This window comes from Excalfactoria chinensis, chromosome 17 (assembly GCF_039878825.1).
Source record: "Excalfactoria chinensis isolate bCotChi1 chromosome 17, bCotChi1.hap2, whole genome shotgun sequence".
NCBI classification, from domain to species: domain Eukaryota; kingdom Metazoa; phylum Chordata; class Aves; order Galliformes; family Phasianidae; genus Excalfactoria; species Excalfactoria chinensis.
Genome location: NC_092841.1, coordinates 6,818,319 through 6,836,765, shown reverse-complemented (window position 1 = coordinate 6,836,765; position 18,447 = coordinate 6,818,319). Strand labels below are relative to the sequence as shown.

Below are 18,447 nucleotides of genomic sequence, written 5' to 3'. Positions count from 1 at the left end.
TGGAGTTGTGTTTGTGTTCTGGGTTCTGCAGCTTGGGCTGTCTTACGTTGCCATTCAGCATGGCATTAAAAAGAGTTGAAATATTACGTAGTGATCACGGATGATAATCGAACATCAAAAATAGCTTGTGAAGTAATAATAATAATAATAAATAGTTGCCAGAAGCTGAAATGAAACAGGCAGTGGCAGCACTTGTCCTCTGCCTGGAAATGGGTGGGCTGTGCTGCGTTGTGTATTTTTAAGTCTGTTGCTGTCCTGGTAACATCTAAAGAAACTGAAGGAGAAACTAATTTTATGTGGTTATAGATCAGCAAAGCGATAACGAAACATACTGAGACAGGTGTTCTTTATTTTCTTCTTTCATGCAGGGGATTTGGGAAACAAGGATTTCAGTGCCAAGGTAAGCCTGAATGCTTGCTGGCTGATGTGTGAAGGTGGGCAAGGTGCGCCTGCAGCCGGGAACGGTCAGCATGGAAAACCCGAGCAGCTCTGCCTCTGTACTCTGTAAAGGAAGACAATGATTTGCTTAATCAACAATTGGTGTTTGTTTCATATGCATTGAACAGTCGAAGTCGTGGTGATGATGCAATGACAGTTTGCTGTGAGGAGATTCAAGGCAGAGAAATGTCATTCGATCTGCGTAAAGCGCAGCTTCGAACTTTTCCTGAGAATAATCTGTGCAATTTAGCTTTAGCAGAGACCATTTTTCACATCAGAAGCTTTTGTCTGTGTGGGCGTTTTGGAAAATGGATTCACTTTTTAGTCATATGGCTTCCTTTCATAACCCAAAGTCCCCGCTTTTAATTGTCATACGTTGTATGGTTTGGAGGACCTTTGGTTTTATTACATTTTAGGATAGGTGGCAATAGTGATAATAGTCAATAACCCGCCCCCTAGAAAAGACACATATAATGCCACCTAAAATAAATAAATCCCCAATTTAATAATTCTGTTAACCTTGAGAAACTGAAAGCTATTGCAGTGGGAGATAACAATGTGCAGGAAACCCAGAGCACGAAGCGCTGTGTTCTCATGTGTTCTGTGCTATTGCCAAATCCTTATCATTAGTGAGCATTTAATCATAAAGCAGCCACACCCAACTGTTTGTCCTTTCTGTGCCATGTGTTTGTTGTGCCTCTCCTTTCCCTGCCTCCTTCCCTACCATTCACCTGCAGGTGTACCTTGTGTTCTCATTAGCTGCCTGTTTCTTTCATTGCGCTCTTAATGGTTATTTGCTAATGCCTTAGAGCCTATTTGACTTTGCTGAATGCTGCATTTACTGATTCGTCGGTGAAATGATGGATTCTGTGGTATTTTTAATGAAAGTTGATGTTAGTTGATACTTCTGGAAATGAAACCTCAGAGAATCCAAATGCAAACACGAAAGATGCCTTTTAAAGATGTCGCAAGATATTTTTCTGCCTTCAAGTGGAGACTTGCAGAGAGACGTTACTGATGCATACAGGGAAAATATTGCATGCTTTGTTCAGGCATGGTAAGAATGCAGCCATAGTTTTACCGTGCGCCTTGTGCACAAGATCTGGCTCCAGAATGTTAATGGCAAATGCTGTGAATATCCTCCATCTCTCTGCTGCTCACTCCACCACAGCAGCGCTGCGTAGAGCAGTGCATCCTCTGCCATAGGAGGGTGGTGTTTGCAGCTGAATCCCATTTCTGGTTAAGGAATTATTTAGATGCGCATTAGAGATTTCCATTGGTGTGCAGGAAGTAATGGGAGCTGTATTTAAATGATCTGAGGGTTGATAATTCTCACAAAGCTGACGTTGTCCTCCCCTCAGATTTAATGTGGCATTGCACTTCCAGGATGTGGTCTCTTGTGCCTGGAATTCCTCCTCCTATTGCAAATGCTGCTATCTGGGGGGAGTTTTGTCTCATGGGAACTAATCCTGTGTCTCCTTCCCTCCAAATACCCTGTGTGAGCACAGGCAGGAACAACAGGAATAGAGCAGGCTGATTATTTTCTTAATTATTATCATTGCTTCAGATTTGATGCTCTTCAGGAGCCCAACTATATCCAAACCCGACTTGTGTTCTTTACCCAAGTAAGACTCTGCAGTTTCTCTTTGATGGAGGCTGTTGTACTCCAGTGTTTCTGGTCTGTGTTTGTACACGGTCAAAATGTGAATGAAATACTGCTGTTTTCAACTCCGAGTTCTGTGATACTTTATTGGTGGTGCACTAATAAATTCAGGGAGTGTTTTAATAAATAAGTTCTGGGAGTGGAATCATGGAACATCCTGAGTTGGGAGGGACCCAGAAGGATCGTTGAGTCCAACTAATGGAAGTAGAAGTTTGGTGTGGGTTTTGTTTTGCTGGCTGAGATTTTTATTCGCTGTATTTAATTGTAGCCAAAATCAAAGAGCTCTCACTCTCAGGATGATAGTTTTGGAAAATAAAACCTCAGTTATAAGGTTAAAACAGCTGAATCCAGCTTGTGTTCTACTTTCTGAAGCTTTGTTTAAAAAGTCACCAGCTGAAGCTGGAAGGAGAAATGATAGAAACCACTGGGAATGTGAAGAATTAAAGGAACATCACCCCAGTTTTTTAGTCTTCTGCCTTCATGGAAAAGAAGGGCAGATGAAGACATGATGGAAAGTTTAGTATGACATGAGGGAAAGATTATTACAGTGACAGCTCCGGGTATAGGTATAGTTCTTGGTTTGTCAGAGTTTCCACTGTAAGAAGCTGTGTTATGGCTCTGTTTTAAAGAGTGCTGTTAGAGCTCCTGCTGGACTGAAAGCTGACATCAGGCACCTTTGCGGGTGGGGGTTTTTGCTGTTTGTGAAGTTGGTTCGGATTCCTCCTGTCTTTGATACCAAAGGGAAGAGGAAAGGTCCACAGTAGTCGTGCATTGAAATCAAATGGTGCCGATGGAGGGGGCACAGAATTCAGTTTCATTTGCCATGATAGGAAATTTGTTAGAAAGAGGCCTCAGAGTCAAGAATTATCAGTGAAAAAGTACCAAAGATGGGCCTTGAGAAGTATGGATGTGGAGATGAGCTCAAAAGAGCCGGGCTAGCTTTCTCCTAGCTATCTTTATTCCTGTCTCCCTTTCTTAGAATGCATTTTGCTGTCATTGCTGGTTGTTGAAATTTGTGGTTTACTGTCGACTTATACAAACATAAACTGCTCTGAAACACTCTGCCTTTGAAACAGGAGTTCTTGCTCTGTTGATTGCCTTTGTGGTGGGGAAAACATGATGGTGAGGCTGTGTTGGAGAGTCAGGGCTTTGTTGGGCTTTTGGAAGCTGTCAGCAGAGCTGTGAGCTGTCAGCGCTGCTGAGAGCTTCCATGTAGTGCACACCTGGAGCAGCACGAATGTGAGAAAGGGAACTGACAAAAACATGTTCCTGAGCCTATTGAAGGATGAACGCTCCTCTTTCGAGAGATCAAACGTGAAATTAAGGAGGCTTTGAAGTTGAATTTTGGATCCGTCTCCCTTTTGATATTCGCCGTTACGCTCTGAGTAGAACCTAATCAGCTAAGGGGGAGTTCCGTATGTATTTTCTAATTTATGCAAATAAAAGAGGAGTTAGTTGAAGCAGCAGACGCCATTTAATCTGTGTCGCTATTGCTCCTTCCGTTTTTTCTTTCTCCCATCTTCACCCTCTCAGTTTATTTTCAGACTGTTGGATTTTGGGTACAGCCCGTGCCAGGTGAGGGGCACTTCCTCATGTGGCTGCTGCTGGGCTGGCTAGAAATCCAGAGGGACTCCTTTTGTAAGAATGTGAAGAGTCGGGTTTTCTTCTTTTCTGTTGCCCTTGCAAATATCGTAATGCTTAGACATTAAGCCAGTGGCTCATTCAAGGTTTACTTCTTAACTTCCCATCCTGATGGTTTTGTTTCCTCAACAGTTTCTTGTTCATTTCACTACATTGTTTCCTTTGTAACAGCAACAAGTTAATAAAGTAAACTACATGGCCATGCTACTTCTCATTAAATGGTTTTCTGTCTTCCTTACTTGGAAATGCTATTGCCTCGGGGTGGATAAGATACCAAGTTCCCTTCTCTGCCAGGACTGCTTCTCCCATGTCCCTGTAATTTCAGGGATAAGATGGAGTATTACAGACCATAGCTTGAACAACTGTGTGTTTTGCTGTGTGCTCCTTATATTAATTAGTCATGTGCCACAGTTTACATTAAGTAATGTTTCTATTAGCCTGAGACAGAGAAATGAACTCTGTGGAAGTCGCTCCAAGTCTGTCTACGTAACTTAAAGGTCAGGATGAATTCTTCTGAGAGGGGAAACTTAATATGGATGTTCTTAAAGCAGCTGGCTTTTAATATATTTCATGCATATAACTTGAAGGTATCCGTTCCAAAATAGAACCCTCAGAGAGAGCAAAAACAAAATAAAAACTACAAAAGAAAGAAAGAAAAACAAACAAACACCCAAAGCATAAAACAGAACTGGGAGTGCAGAGTGTGTCTGTGCACAGAGCAAGCGATTCCCCCAGCCAGCTTTGTGCTCAGTATTGGCCCTTGGCCTAACAGGCCTGTGATCTGCATGCTCCAGGTGCTAAAGGGTGCTGGGCTAGTGGGCTGCGCTGTGACTAACCCAACACAGAACCCCTGAACGTGGATGGTGTGGGTGTTCTTAGCGTTATTTTCATCTACAAAACCATTCCTGGTGGAGCAGTAATTACTAACGTAGGTAGATATCTTATGCTTCTGCCACGGGGAAGGGATCTGTTGTCTGAGCATTGCTGTTCTAGGAGGACCATTGGGCATCTTTGTCAGAAGAGGGCAGGTGCACGTGTTCATATTCACTAAGATTCCCCATTACTACAGTCATACTTGTCACAAAAACAACCCAACCAACCCTGTACATCAAATAAAAATAGGTGTACAGTACAGAAATGACTGCATACATGATTTGCTCAACATGGACCAATGACAGAAGAGAAATATGCCATTGTACGTTGTTTTTCTAGAACATCTTTTGATGATATTGTGCTCATCCAAATTGGAACTTAATTACATTTTATCTTGCAGCAAGTTTTGTGTTTCTGTTGTTGCTGCTGTTCCCTTGTATTATATTTCAAAGGCAGAAGCATCTTCACCCTTCCCACACTTCTGCCATGTTAAACTTTGGGTTGTTTACTTGAATCCCTTTGATATCCCAGCAGTGTGTTCCAGTTCAGAGATACTGACTGTTCCAGTGCCCTGGATGCAATTCTGTGAAGTTCCTCAGCTTCTAATTAAACATGTGGGAGTGATAGCTGACAGATAAACCAGTTTGAGACCTGGAGAAGATAAAGTTTGGCGTGTTCTTTATTTTCCCTTGTGTTTCATTGTAATACTACACATCAGCTGCTGATATGCAGCCACATATGGTGTTAATTTTATACAAGATTTCTGTGGATTGAAATGGCTTATGCCATGAGTGGAATTTAATGAAATGCTGGAAAGAAAGTTGCAGAAGGATGAAGAAAACAGATTTCCCTGTGGAGATGCACAGATAGTTATTTCTTTTATGTTTGCTTTTTTTCCCTCTCTCCCTGGATTGTTTCTCTTCAGGGTGAAGGGTAAAAATAATGTTATTTAATAAAAACTTCCAAGTTCTGCTTTTAAGCCCGCAGTAGAAAGCATAAAATCTGTGTGAATGACTCTATTGTGTATAAAGGCAGAAAAGTAGGAGCTGGCAGGGACTCTGGAGATCCCCCAGTCCAAAGCAGCTCCCTACAGCAGTGACCCAGGAAAGTGTCCCAATGGGTTTGGATATCTCCCAAGGAGACTCTAAAGCCCCTGTGGGCAGCCTGTGCTGGTGTTCCATAAACCCCAAAGTGAAGTTTTTTCCTCATGTTTGTGCCCATTGCCCCTTGTCCTGTCAGTGTGCACCACTAGAAAGAGCTCTGTGTCATCAGCAAACTTGCTGTAGGTGCACTCCATGCCTTCGTCCATTGTCACTGGTAGGGGTGTTGAGTTTGCCGAGGTAACAGGAACTGCCCTCTGAGCATCTTGAATTCTTGTGGCTGCTGAGGGTTCAAATTGTAGCTGACTTCAGCACTCACTGAGGTGGTGTACAGAGAGATCTGGAGCGCCTGGGAGTCAGTTATTGCCTGCTAGTTTTTCCATTGCGGCTTCTTATGAATAGTGCCTTCCATAAGCATGACTCATAAGTTACCTCGCAAGTCAGGCAGCCCAGCCCATGCATATGCATCTTTCTGTGGGTTTCAGTGTTACTTACTCTGATCTTTTAATTATAAATCAATTTACATGAAGGTTTTTGAGGCCCCTTGTGTAATTCTGTAAGTTGGCCTGGAAGGTATCTTCTCCTGACTTCATGTAAATTTTGAAATGATGTTATTGTTTTTAGTAATTAATTTTTTTTTCCCATGAAATAAGCTATGTTAGGAGTCTAGAATATGTGTCTGTAAGTATATAACCTTATTGGAACTGTTATTTTTCTATGTCCTTATTTTTTGGGCTTCCTTGTGCCTGGGGTTTCAAAACCACTAACAGTGCACGTGAACATCAGATTTAGTGTCTGTTAACAGCAGAGATTAAACAGGAACTCAAACTGGACCAGATTCCAGCCTTCCTTATTTTATTGTTAGACATGGGAAAAGTGCAGAAAGCAAGGTGTGGACCAAAGGTAGAGATTCTCATTTAAGAGAGTGTTGAACTTTTCTTCTGCCATGTACCTCTTTCCAAAGCACGAATATTTCATTCCTCATTTTCATTTGAAGTTAATAGCGTTTTTAACTTCTCTGGAATGTGTTATTTTAGTTCTTCAGTAAACAAAGCATTATTCACATACTGGGGTGAGCTGGAAGAACTGTTTCTCTTCTTTCTGCCTATGTCACATTTCTGTTCTGTTCATTACTCACCAACGCATCAGCCAGAATCCTCTTTGAATTATTGTTGTCCTCAAGAGATCAGCCTGATTAATGTTAATCCATGGGTAACCTTTGCATTTTGTGCCCAATCCCTGGTACTTGTTACCTGAACTAGTTGATTTTATTTTGCATACAGCTTAATAAGACTTTTCTAAAGGTTTGTTTGTTCGTTGTTCTCTGTCTTAAATAAAAAGTAATTAATTGGAGGCATCGGTTGTTTTCTCAACCTTTGTGCTTCTGCAGTCTGTATCCTAGCAAAGTGAAAGGCTTTCCTGGGTGGTTTGTTGCTGTCAATGTTTTTCTTTACCTCTCAAGATTACTTTGCAAAAGAATAAGGTCAAAAGATTGTTTGTTCCAAAGAAAGACTCATACTCTTCTTATTTGTTAAATAAGAGCTACCCTAATGGCAGAAATGCCTTTGCCTTAGCAGTCTGCACTGCTCTGCACGCTTGGTTGGACACGTTTAATTGTATTTGCCACCATAATGCTAACGGAGAAACAAGAGCCAAAGCTGATTGCGAACATCTTGTGTGCTCAGGCCTTGTTTTCAGAGGAAGCTCATGTAGGTACTGCTGAGCCTCTGAAAATTCAGATCTGAACTTTCAGATGTTTTAATCATGATTAAAACTGTTAGACTTTAGAAAGGTGTGTATGAGGCGTTTCCTGTTCTGCTGCATCACAGGAAAGTTTTGTTGGTCTCCACATGGGCTCGTTATCCAAATCTGCTCACTTGGTTCTTGGTGGGAAGCTTAATGTTTATAGGTTTACACTGGATAGTACATAGAATAGCACCTGGTGTGTTTAATACTCCTCTGGTCAGCAGAGAATGTGTGTGTTTGAAGATGACATTTTGCTCATTGACGACATGTTCTGGGCATCCCTATTTTCTCCTATTCCAGAACCTTATAAAATTAATAGATGCCATCCTGACAATTCCCTAAATTTGTTTGACTGTGAGGAAGCATTACAAAAATATCGTGTTCCAATAAATAAAGAAACAGACTAATGCAACAGAATTCGATATGAAAGCATGTCTATCATTCTATTCCAAGTTTCTCCATCGTGACAGGTTAGCTGATTGAATTTCTGCTGTGCCCTAAAATTAGTCAGATTTTGGATTGCTCTAACTTGTTTGCTAACCTACACTTTAAATGAATTAGATCTGAGAGTAATCCAAGTGTGTCAGTTTTATGTCTTCCTTTCCTGTCTTTGACTTTTACACATTACATCTGTTGGGTGTATTTTTATCAAATGGAACTTCTCCACTAATACAAGTGGATGCAACCACAGCAGAAGGCATCAGTTAACTCCTGTGCAGAAATGCTTTTCAGTTCTGTGTGTGTCTGCGCCCATTGAAATCAATACTGTGTTAAATATGAGAACTTCAAAAAAATTTCATTCTTTTCCAAGTATTTCAGTGGGCAGAGCAGTAGTGGGCTGTCATGCAAGCTTACTTCTTCGTGTTGATAAAGTAGAAATCATAGTAAGAGCATTGTAAATTGCTTGGTAAGAAACATTTCTGTAATGGGAAGAGGGAAGACAAAGCTTGTTTACCACTGCATCCCTTTCTGGTTTCTGCAGGAGCTCTTTGTATTCTTTTGTTACCCGTTTGTGCCTTCCCCTCCCCTTGGGGTCCGTACTGTTGTGCATTTCTATGTCTGTCTGCTGCAACAACTGCTCTGGGAGTTAAAGAACCCAGTCTCTGTAATGGGCACACTGGGACATGGGAGTCCAAAGGCTTTTTGCTTCTGCTGTCATCTTAAGTGCATTTTGAGTCTTCACAACGGCACCATAAAACGTGGGTGGGTTAATACAGCCGACATCGTCTGAGACTTGGTGCTGGAGGACACGTAATCAACAAATTCATTGATGCGAGGCCGCGAATTTATGGACAGGGCATAGATTTGGAGTATTGATTGTTTAAGTAAACATGTAACTGAAGATTGATGAAGGGCATAAAAGACTTCATCGTACATCATTAATGTACTGGGGAGGTCTGATGGGGCTTTGGCGGGCTATATAAACAAGCTTGCTGCAGACAGCATTGATAAATATCCTCAGTAAATTTTAATGAAGTCCTAAACGCTATCCACGGAGCATTAGGAAGGAGGGGGACTAATTGTTGAACTTAATATAGAATTTAATTTTTAATAAGTCTTGTTCTTTCTCAGCCTTTGTGCAGTTTATGCAAATATTGACCTTTGAATTCTCAGCACCCGGGTTCCTTTGAGCCATTGGGGTGCGTGCGTGTGTGTGTGTGTGTGTGTGTGGTGTCTTTAAGCTTTTGTTGTCATAATTAAAAGGGCAGTGTCAGGCATTCAGATCATTTGACATCTAATGTGGCAAAATGAAGAGGAAATTGGTGATAAAATCAGCAGGGTTTAATTTTAGAGCCATCAAATGTAAAGCGCAGAGAATGGAAACTAGGTTGGCCAGCAGGTAGCATAACTGATGTATTTCCAGAACTTCCAATTCATATCATCCTGCAGTCAGAGTCTGTGAGAGGGCAGGATCGCGTTCCTGTTGAGATAATAAATGTTCCCCTTAATATTTTAAAGCCTGGGTCTTCTGAGCCGCTTTGTGTGAGTGGATCAGAATCTGACTCAATAGAACATCTATCTGTTACGTTGCTCTATATGGAGCACCCATGGGGATCTGACCTTAATTTGCATTACCCGTATAGGCCTTCGTGCTTATTTTTATTTGCAGAGATCCTCTGAAGGACTTAAGCTTTATATTATGCAGAATTCCATGTTAGTGTTTAATGTAAGATGCCCCTGTTTCAGCATGTTAAGTAACCTAGAGAGACACGAGGTGTGCTGGCATGTGTAGATTATCCTATAGTTTTCTGTATGTATTTTTCAGAAGTGGAAAATCATTTGCTTGAGCTGGTAGTGAAATTTCAATTTTATAGCAAGATAGTCTCTTAATGTTATTTGAAAACATAATCACATAAACACCAATATTTTAACTATGCTAATTATGCATGTATATGAGGGAATTACTGTAAGCTGCGTCTGAAGGATTCATTGGTCTGTAGTTCGGAGTGTCAGGGAGTATGAGTTCTTCCCTGTGGGTTATCTTGCTATGTGCATGTAATGATCAGAGGAAGTAGAACAGGGAAAGGATCACAGAATCACCCTTGAGGTGCCCACCCCTCTATGCCCACTGCCCACATCCCTCAGTGCCACATGGTGACCCCCACACTCCCTGGGCAGCAGTGCCACTGCACCACTAATATCCAACCGGAACCTCCCCTGCTGCTACTTAAGGCCATTATCTCTCATCTTAAAGGGAATGATCTTGGCTTGAGAAAGTACATTTTTTCCCCTGGTGTTATCCATGTGTCGATATGAGAATGTCTTTGGAAGTTTGTGCGTTATGTGTTTTTTTGCTTTGTTGGTTTGTTTCCCTCTTTCAGGCTATTTTAGAAGGTCTCTCAATTTAGTGCTTTGTGTGTAGGCAAATTATTTCTCCCTTAAGGCTGAGGCTTAAGAACAGAGACAAATTTGTTTTTTTTTTTGTGGTATCTCTTTCAGCAGCTAGAAATGCCCCGCTGGTGAGATGCAGGGGAACAGATGCAGTCCTTGGATCAACCAGCGTCAGCTTTTGTGTTCACCAGCCATCAGGAAATATCACTAAATTACTAGAGTACAAAATGCATCTGTTGGAAATATGTCTGAGTCTTTTGTGCAGTAGGATGGGAAGAACATTACCGGGGTGACAGGCGGTTCAGTGCAGCGGTGCTGGGCAGGAGGCATGTGGTGGTTGCTGCTCAGAGCCTCCTGCAGCCCAGTCTGTCTCCAGGTTGTTTCTCTGCTAAGAACCATTTGTGGAGATGGTTCCTTCCCTTAGGAATAAAAAAACCTGCATCAGTGCAAGTGTCCTAGTTCTGCTCCTTACCTGTGCGTGCATATCTGTGGGTTTCCTTTTGCCATGGACTTGCAGATGGTAACACGCTTACAGTGCACTGTGAGCTAAGGATGCCCAGTGTTGTCTTTAGACAGAAATTTTGCACTTCTGTCTTTGATTCAGCATTCTCAAAATCATTAAAATGGAATTGCATTAAGTCTCATTTATGTCTCAGACCAATATTTCCTCCACCTGTAGCATGGCGATACTTAGCAGCTCACGGGTTATAGAATTTGCCAGAATAAGTGACAGGGGATCGAGCCACAACATGTTCATGTAGGAGCACAAAGCGCTGTGCCAAGATGTGTTTGTTTTTCCCAGAGCCATTGTCCTGAGGAGCTGAGTACTGAAGCTCTCTGTGTTTGCCCTCGCCCTTCACTCTGCGGCTCTGCAGGAGCTGTTGGCTTCTTTTCAAGCGTGCTGGAGAGGAGGCAGTTGCCTAGAAGCAGATCTCTCCTCTTTGTCTTTAACTCAGGACGTGTTTTTATAATTCACTTCCCTTACCTGGAGGATGAGTTATCTCCTTCTTCCATCTGCTTCTCTGACAGGAGAGCGTATTCTCTGCTAAACCCCTTTTGCCTTCCGTAGGATGCTACAGGATTTGAGCACTGCTTAAATGAGAACAAGTGCACAACGTATCCCTTTCCCAATGGCTGATGGAGTAATCTGCCCTAGGATCATCCGTTCCACTGGCACTAATTCAGTTCTGTGATGAGTTTCTGTAAACCGCAACAACCCTGCCCATGCCAGAGCCGAGCTTGTCGCCGCTCCAACATTGTCATTTTATCACTTGCCTGACAGGTGTGAATTTAAATTGTGATTTCTTCGCTAAGATTTTATGTATTTAGGTTGAGAAGTCAGCGCACCACTCCGCGTGTTCCAGGGATTTAACCAGGAACTCTGTGTGGGTCTCAGATTTGTTGCACGTTGTTGCGGATGCTGACAGGGCCTGCAGGCAGGAGGCCACGTGCAAGAGCTAAAGGCAATGGGCATAAAAGTAGCGTTGTGTGCTGCGTTCTTGACGTGTAGCATCCTTCTCCCATGGCCTGGCATTGCTTTTGGGTCATGGTTAAGACAGCAAACCTGCATCCGTGCTCACAGAATCTTCTTCTGAAGGCTGGGTTGTGTTTAGAAAGAGGAAACGTTCTAAAAGCTGGTTGCAGATGGTGTTCTTTCCTTTAAAGGTTAATAAGGGTGTGATGTGTGTCCAATGTGCCTTCAGAGAAAGGAACGGTGGTGGGACAGCACTGCAGCAAATCGATGTCAGTGCCATTTTCATTCTCTTTCTGTTAGAAACGTGGTACAGCTGTGTCTTAAAAAGCCAGGAAGAGCTATTTATAGTAGCAGATAGCAACAAATTCAGCATGCTGTCCCCAGCTTTGGGATGTTTCCTTATTTGAAGCTGATGGAATGAGAGAAATGCATTAAAAGCACAGCGTATAACGTGGTTATAAACTCCCTTGTGTACGGAATAATCTGCTCATACTGACATTGCTTCTGTCCTCCAGGATCACTGTTTTCACCTTCACACCCAGAGCAGCTCCTGGGGCTGCTGCTGCTCCCCTTAACCTGCCTGAATGCATCAGGCAGGCTGCAGGCTCAGGGCTGCAGGCGTGCAGCTGCCTTGTGCTTCCCTGAAGGTTGACTGTGGTTTTGCACACTTTGCATTGTCCAGCTCTGGGTGGATGTCTTCCAAGCAAGGAAAACTTCCCCAGGACGCTGCTCTGCATTGCTGTGAAACAATCCAGTTTTATCTCACCACACTTTCCCAGTTTGGGTGAAGCATTTCTTCCTTCTTCCTACAGAGTGTTCAGTGAGGCCGTGGCTTTTTTTCAGTTCTGATGCATTAGTATTGGCAATAAGTGAAAGCTACATCGTGCAGTTTCATTAAATCCTATTTGCATCAAGAAGAATGTGATTACTACAGGGCAGGATCCTCAGGTTCAGATGTTCTGCTTTTCCACCAGTTGTCATTTCAGCATACCCATAACACTTTGTATTGTACTTTGGTTCCTAAAGCGTTGATGTTCTCTCAGGGTAGTAAATCAGATCAGTTGCTGCATGTGCTGGATAAATCTGAATTCCTTCGTAATGGAAAAATAGCACGGTTTGTTGTTTCTTGCTTTTATTCCTCTAAGAGTGGTCTCTGGGTAACAGTCTCAGAAATGAGCACTGTACTTGTAACCTGCTTTGTTTCTCCTATTCAAATAAAGTGTTCTGAACATTTGGGAGCTGACACTTCAGAGCCACCCATGTGAGGAGAGCTTCTCACTTCTCCCCGCAGAACACCGCTGCCAAGGGAAGCAGCTTTGTGCTTTAAGTGCTGAGACTTTGACTGTCTTGCTCAGGAAGATCTGGAGCAAGCACTGCACCTCCCCCAGACATTACTTATTACTCCTTAGCAATAATTAACCAAGGAGTGTTGACTCTACCAGCCTCATCTTGGTACCAGATGAGCCCTCCTTGGGACTGGCACTGCACCCAGATGGCAGTGCTATCTCCTCCCAGCATGGCACTGCATGGCATCACAGGTCCCACCCTCCTATGAAACTGGGCCAGAAATTAAAAAGAAGATTTGAGGCTCCTCATTTCATTGCTGTGTTCCCTCTCAGTGGTGTTGGCTGCTGGAAGTCATTAACAGGTCAACAGGACTCTACATTCCCATGATGTATGGTTTTAATAATGGCACTTCATTTTCTCATGTAATTTTTCTTCTTTCTGTATTGTAAGTTATCATGTAAGCAGCTTGCTTTAAGAGTGCTGTGGCAATTAAAGTTATGTTATCTCAAGTGTAATAGTCTCACGTGCTGACCATGTTTAAAATGTTGGCCAAAAAAAGACAACCTCAAATCGAAATGAAAGCCATGCAATAATTGCATGCTGATGCGAATGGAGCAGATAAGTTTTTCTTTTATTTGTCTTTCTAATTAATAACAGCGTCTTGTTTGGGTAAAAAACCCTGCAGACTGTTCCTGCTGTGATTTCTTGTTCTGTCATCTTAATCATTTACATCAGTTTAGGTGCAAGGTAGATCAATCTGTCCAATTACTGATGACAGTATATATATATATATATAATTGTCTGCAAAATATATCGGAAGTTTGCTACACAATACTGCATCCATGCTCACATATATGATTCTCTATTTTGGTCAGATGTTCCAAACTTGAAGCTGTTAATTCTGTGTTCAAGCCTAGGAAACAGCTTATTGACTTAATGTAACTGTAAAGACAGTCAGTGCATTTAGGTGCTGTCATCTCTCACCTCTGTTTTAAGCATTCAGATCTCATTTACCTGCAGGTTGTTGTGCAGTTGTAGCACTTAAGACTAACACAATGTTCGTTTGAAATCACTGTGTAATCAAGCTTAAGTCGCATTAGTAGAGTCTTGGAGTCATGGGATGGTTTGGGCTGGAAGGGCCCCTTAAAGGCTGTCTGATCCTATTTCCCTGCATTGAACAGGGATGTACACAGCTCAAAACTTGTGTATTTCCCCCAATTTTCCCATCAGATCAATTCGTCCCTGAAGGACTTCGTTCAGGAAAATGTTATTCTTGCTAAAAATAGCGGTGGTGTTCATCCCCCCAACTGCATTTTGTTGAGTATTAGGTATCTCTCATGGCCGCGCTGTGTGATGCTTATTTTTAGGGCCCCTATTAATATCTGCAGATGTATGATGTAAGAAGAAGAAGAAGGCAATGTTCAATTCCAAAACTTAATTATTTTATTTGTAGTTTTCACTGTTAATTGCGAGTGGAAATCCATAGCTGTGTTTAATATGGGAAGTTTTAAACAGAGGAAAAAAGAGTGCTGCTGCTATTGGTATTTAAAGAAGAAATGCTGCAAAACCTGAAGTCTCTTCAGCATGTTCTGTGCTTTTCTCTGGGCGCTGCCATCCTTCTACATAGAATGATGCTTAAAGCTGCCCATTAATAATTCCTTTAATTAATTCCTACTAATGATGACAACTGAAAGTTCGTGCTCTTCTTTTCAGCAGCAATTTCTGAAGTAACAGGGAAATTACCCTTTCTCACAGTGCTACCACTTTTCATCCCATCCTTCTTGTTTCCCACTGTCCCACCTGGTGGCTGCTGGAATTGGTCAACAAATACTGAAGCTTTTTTCCATCCCGTGTTTGATGTCTGCTGTTACAATGCCTGTTATTTCAGCACTGAAATGCTCTTTATTTCCGCGCTGCACTTTGTTTCTTTTTCACTGACGGCACTGCTAGTGGCAGCTGTATCCTAGAAGTGCTTTTATCATTCGTGACAGTGCTCTCGTGTTAATCTGAGGACAAAGAAGTGTGTCATGAATACATTTAGGAGGAAAAGAGCAAATTTTGTGACTGTCAGAAGAAAATTGTCCTGGGAGAGCTTCCCAGGGAGGTGGGACCCAGAAACCCGGTGGTTGGAAGATGACCTTCTGGAAGGATTGTGTCCCGGTTGCCCATAGCAGCAGGGGGCTGGATTCAATTACCCTGGAGGTCCTTCTTCGTCCTCTGTTCCCAATTAAGTAAGATTTTGCTATATTCAACTAGAAAGGGGTTTTTTGAGCTAGTAAATGCTGATAACATGAGATAGAAAAAATTAATTGAAACTAGAATCCTATGTGAGTGTGCGTAGAAGTTGTAATATTAGTGAAAATGTAACAATATGATGGTAAGGAGAGCTGAGAACGAACACAAAGACCCAAAGGTGTTTTACCAGATTTCTTTTTTCTCCTCTCTGTGTCAAAATCTGTTTGGTGGGGTTTTTCTATGATGCATTTCAGTAATCTTCTTGTAATCCTATGATAAACTGCTTAGTTTGATGGAGAATGTTAGATATTATTAGGAACATAGCCCACGTGAAATCAGTTTCATTTTGTACCATGCTTTCAAAGGATGTACCCTCAGCAGCTGGAGGCTGTCCTTGCATTAACCTAACCAGCCTCTCATTGGGAGAGGGGAATGTCCTGGATTATGTCCCGAAAACCAGGCCATGAGGAACAATGGCAGACAGGCTCTGTGCTTTTGAATGTTTGCTGTTGTTATGTCCATTCTGTATTGAGAGGGACCTTTTCTTTGCTTCTGTAACCTGCCTTTCCTTCCTGTCTTGCTGTGTAGGCCTTTTCTGGAACAATTACACTGGTTATCATAAAGAGAATTTAAGGGTCCTGTAGGCAGGTAACAGCTGGGTACAGCTGTGTCCTTTCTGACCTCTTCCAGGTCTTCTAAGTAAAATAAGTACCGTCCGTAATTTATAGAAGCTCGATTCAGGGCATAAATATGTCTTATGAACACATAAAACCACACACAGAAAGTGCTTAAAGCCTATATTTGAGGTTCCCTTGCATTCAGTAGGATGCAGCATGCTCCTTTCTTCTGCTTGAATGCCTTTTTGCTGAATTTACTTCAATCTTTTCATTTTCTTATGCCCAAAAAGCCCACAACATGCTTGTTCCCTCAGTGTAAGGGGGGAGTACTCCCATTCCTAGATGACAGCAGGGTGGAGGGATGGGAGCAGGGACTCTCTATGCTAAGAATACAGACAAGACTTTTGCTCGAGCTTATTTATTTTTGTGGGTTTGATCACATTTCCCCCACAGCTTGTTTCAAGGGGTGTGTTTTTAAAGAGCTCTGATTTACAGTGAGGTGCTCCATCATCCATTGGACCCATCAGGAGCAAAGCTCCGTGCTGTGCTTATGATGCCCCATTGCTGCCTCTGTAGCTGAGGTGACTCATTTCCAAGTTTGACCCAAGCCAGATCCATAAGCCCAGTTGGGGAAGTTCTGTGGTACTTAATGCTCCAAGGCCCCAGCACAGTCTCATCTGGAGGGAACAGCACATGGGGCAGCCCAAGCCTGGTGGCAGCACTGCAAATCTATATTAATTTAAGGCTCCATTAGTAATACAGAAATAAATCGTTATTTGTTAATCAGAAAATAAGAAGTGATACATTTTGAGCCATTTGGGTTTCAGTGCTTCAAACCAGTCGTGATGGAACAGCGACATGTTGATTGAGCTTTGTTCTGTTTGTGGTTTGAGCAGCTGCTTGGTGGGGAAAGCAGTGAGACACCTTGGTGAGGGAAGCTGATGTTGCATGTTGTAAATGATGCCCATTTTTCCATCATACCATTACATATTGAGCAATAATACAGTGAGCAATGGTTCTAATCCCAGAGCTAATACACCTTTCATAGGCTTTGCAAAAAAAATTAGTTGTGTTAGTAAAGTATATATATTTTTAATATTGGGATAAAGTCAAACAGTGAATGATCTAAGGATACAACGGAGCTGTATTACTGTGCTATTGCCATCTTCATAATGGATGAGTAAGGCAGTAGTACGGGTGGTTCTCCCAGCAGAAAGACAAAGCCTTCATCTGACTCTTCATGTTCTTTGTGACTATCAGTCACCTGCAAAGTTGCAGTGGGTGGTAATGAAAGTAGAACATGACATTTCTTTCCCTTCCCCACCAGAAGTCTGACCTTTTGCGTCACTTGACTTTAAAGCTATGGAGTGTTTTGAGAGTAAACTGCTCCCCCCCCACCCCCAGCTTTCCCTTTTCCGTGGAACTGTGGGACTGATTGAGCACAAGAGCAAACGGAGGTTGCAGAGACCTCTGAAGTCCTCTCCTGTTCCCTCGGCTCCCTGCCTTGAAAGATGGGGTCATTTGGCTCAGGGCTGGCCATGCGTTGGGGTTTGAAACACACCAAGGGCAGAGATTTCTCCTCCTTCCATCCCATCCCATTGGTGGATGACCTCTGGCATGAAAGTATTTTGTCCAAATACCTTGTTGGAATTTGCAGCCTGCTCAAATTTTTGGCTGTGTGATGTGCTTGGTGCCACACACTTGGTGCCCAGGCTGATCCCTGTGCTTCCCATTCAGTGTAATGGGTTGGTGGGTACCAGGGCTGCAGCTGATGCAGCGCTGCTGTGCTGTATCGTGCAGGAAGTTCCCACTGCAGTGCTGTGTGCTGCATGTCCTCATGTATCATGCAAAAACACAGGGCCTGGTCATGAGGAGGTGGCAGGGATCTTTATTGCTTCTGCAGCTGGGTATATAAACAAGCAATCTGCAATAAATTACATTTGAGTTCCTCCTATTTTTTTCAGTTTATTTTACCTGATGTTTTCTTTTTTCATCCCCCCCCCCCCTTATAATAACATTATTATTTTATTACCTTTTGAACTTTTGTTTTCTCAGTAGCTCTCCACATGCCTTTATACCAGGAGTCAGCAATGACTGGGATGAATCACAGTGCTGCTCTTTGCACTGCTTCGGATCCCAGCTGCCTCCTGCATGCCCCTGACCTGGGACTGTCCTTGTGGTGCCATGACATCCTGTTCTGCAGAGCACATCCCACATGTCCCTCCCATCCCACGGCTCGTGTTGCATTGTTTGTCCCAGGAGACATTAGGATCTGTGGGGTTTGGGATGTTGGCTTGATGGTTGAGTCTTGTGGGTGTTGGGAAGAAGGTGGCCTCCTCCAGTTCCTTGTTTCTTACAGAAACTGAGCAGTGGGGTCTGACTAGAAATACACATTTTTCATGTGATAGGAAATATTTTTAGGAGATAATGTAAGCAAACTGTTAAAAATTGTCAGAACTGCTACGAAAATAAACTCCAGGCTTATCCTGAGGATTTCATTACCTGAAAAATGTCGGCAACAGACTTCATAAATCTGTCCTG

The 18,447-nt window shown here is 42.5% G+C and overlaps 1 protein-coding gene across 1 annotated transcript in view; it reads left to right on the top strand.

Annotated features, from left to right (window-relative positions):
• Positions 1 to 18,447, top strand: part of PRKCA (protein kinase C alpha) — a 107,493-nt gene that overhangs the window by 2,594 nt on the left and 86,452 nt on the right. The window contains exon 2 of the mRNA XM_072351643.1: positions 369 to 400. Coding sequence (XP_072207744.1) covers positions 369 to 400 — 32 coding nt within the window. The remainder of the gene's footprint in view (positions 1 to 368; positions 401 to 18,447) is intronic.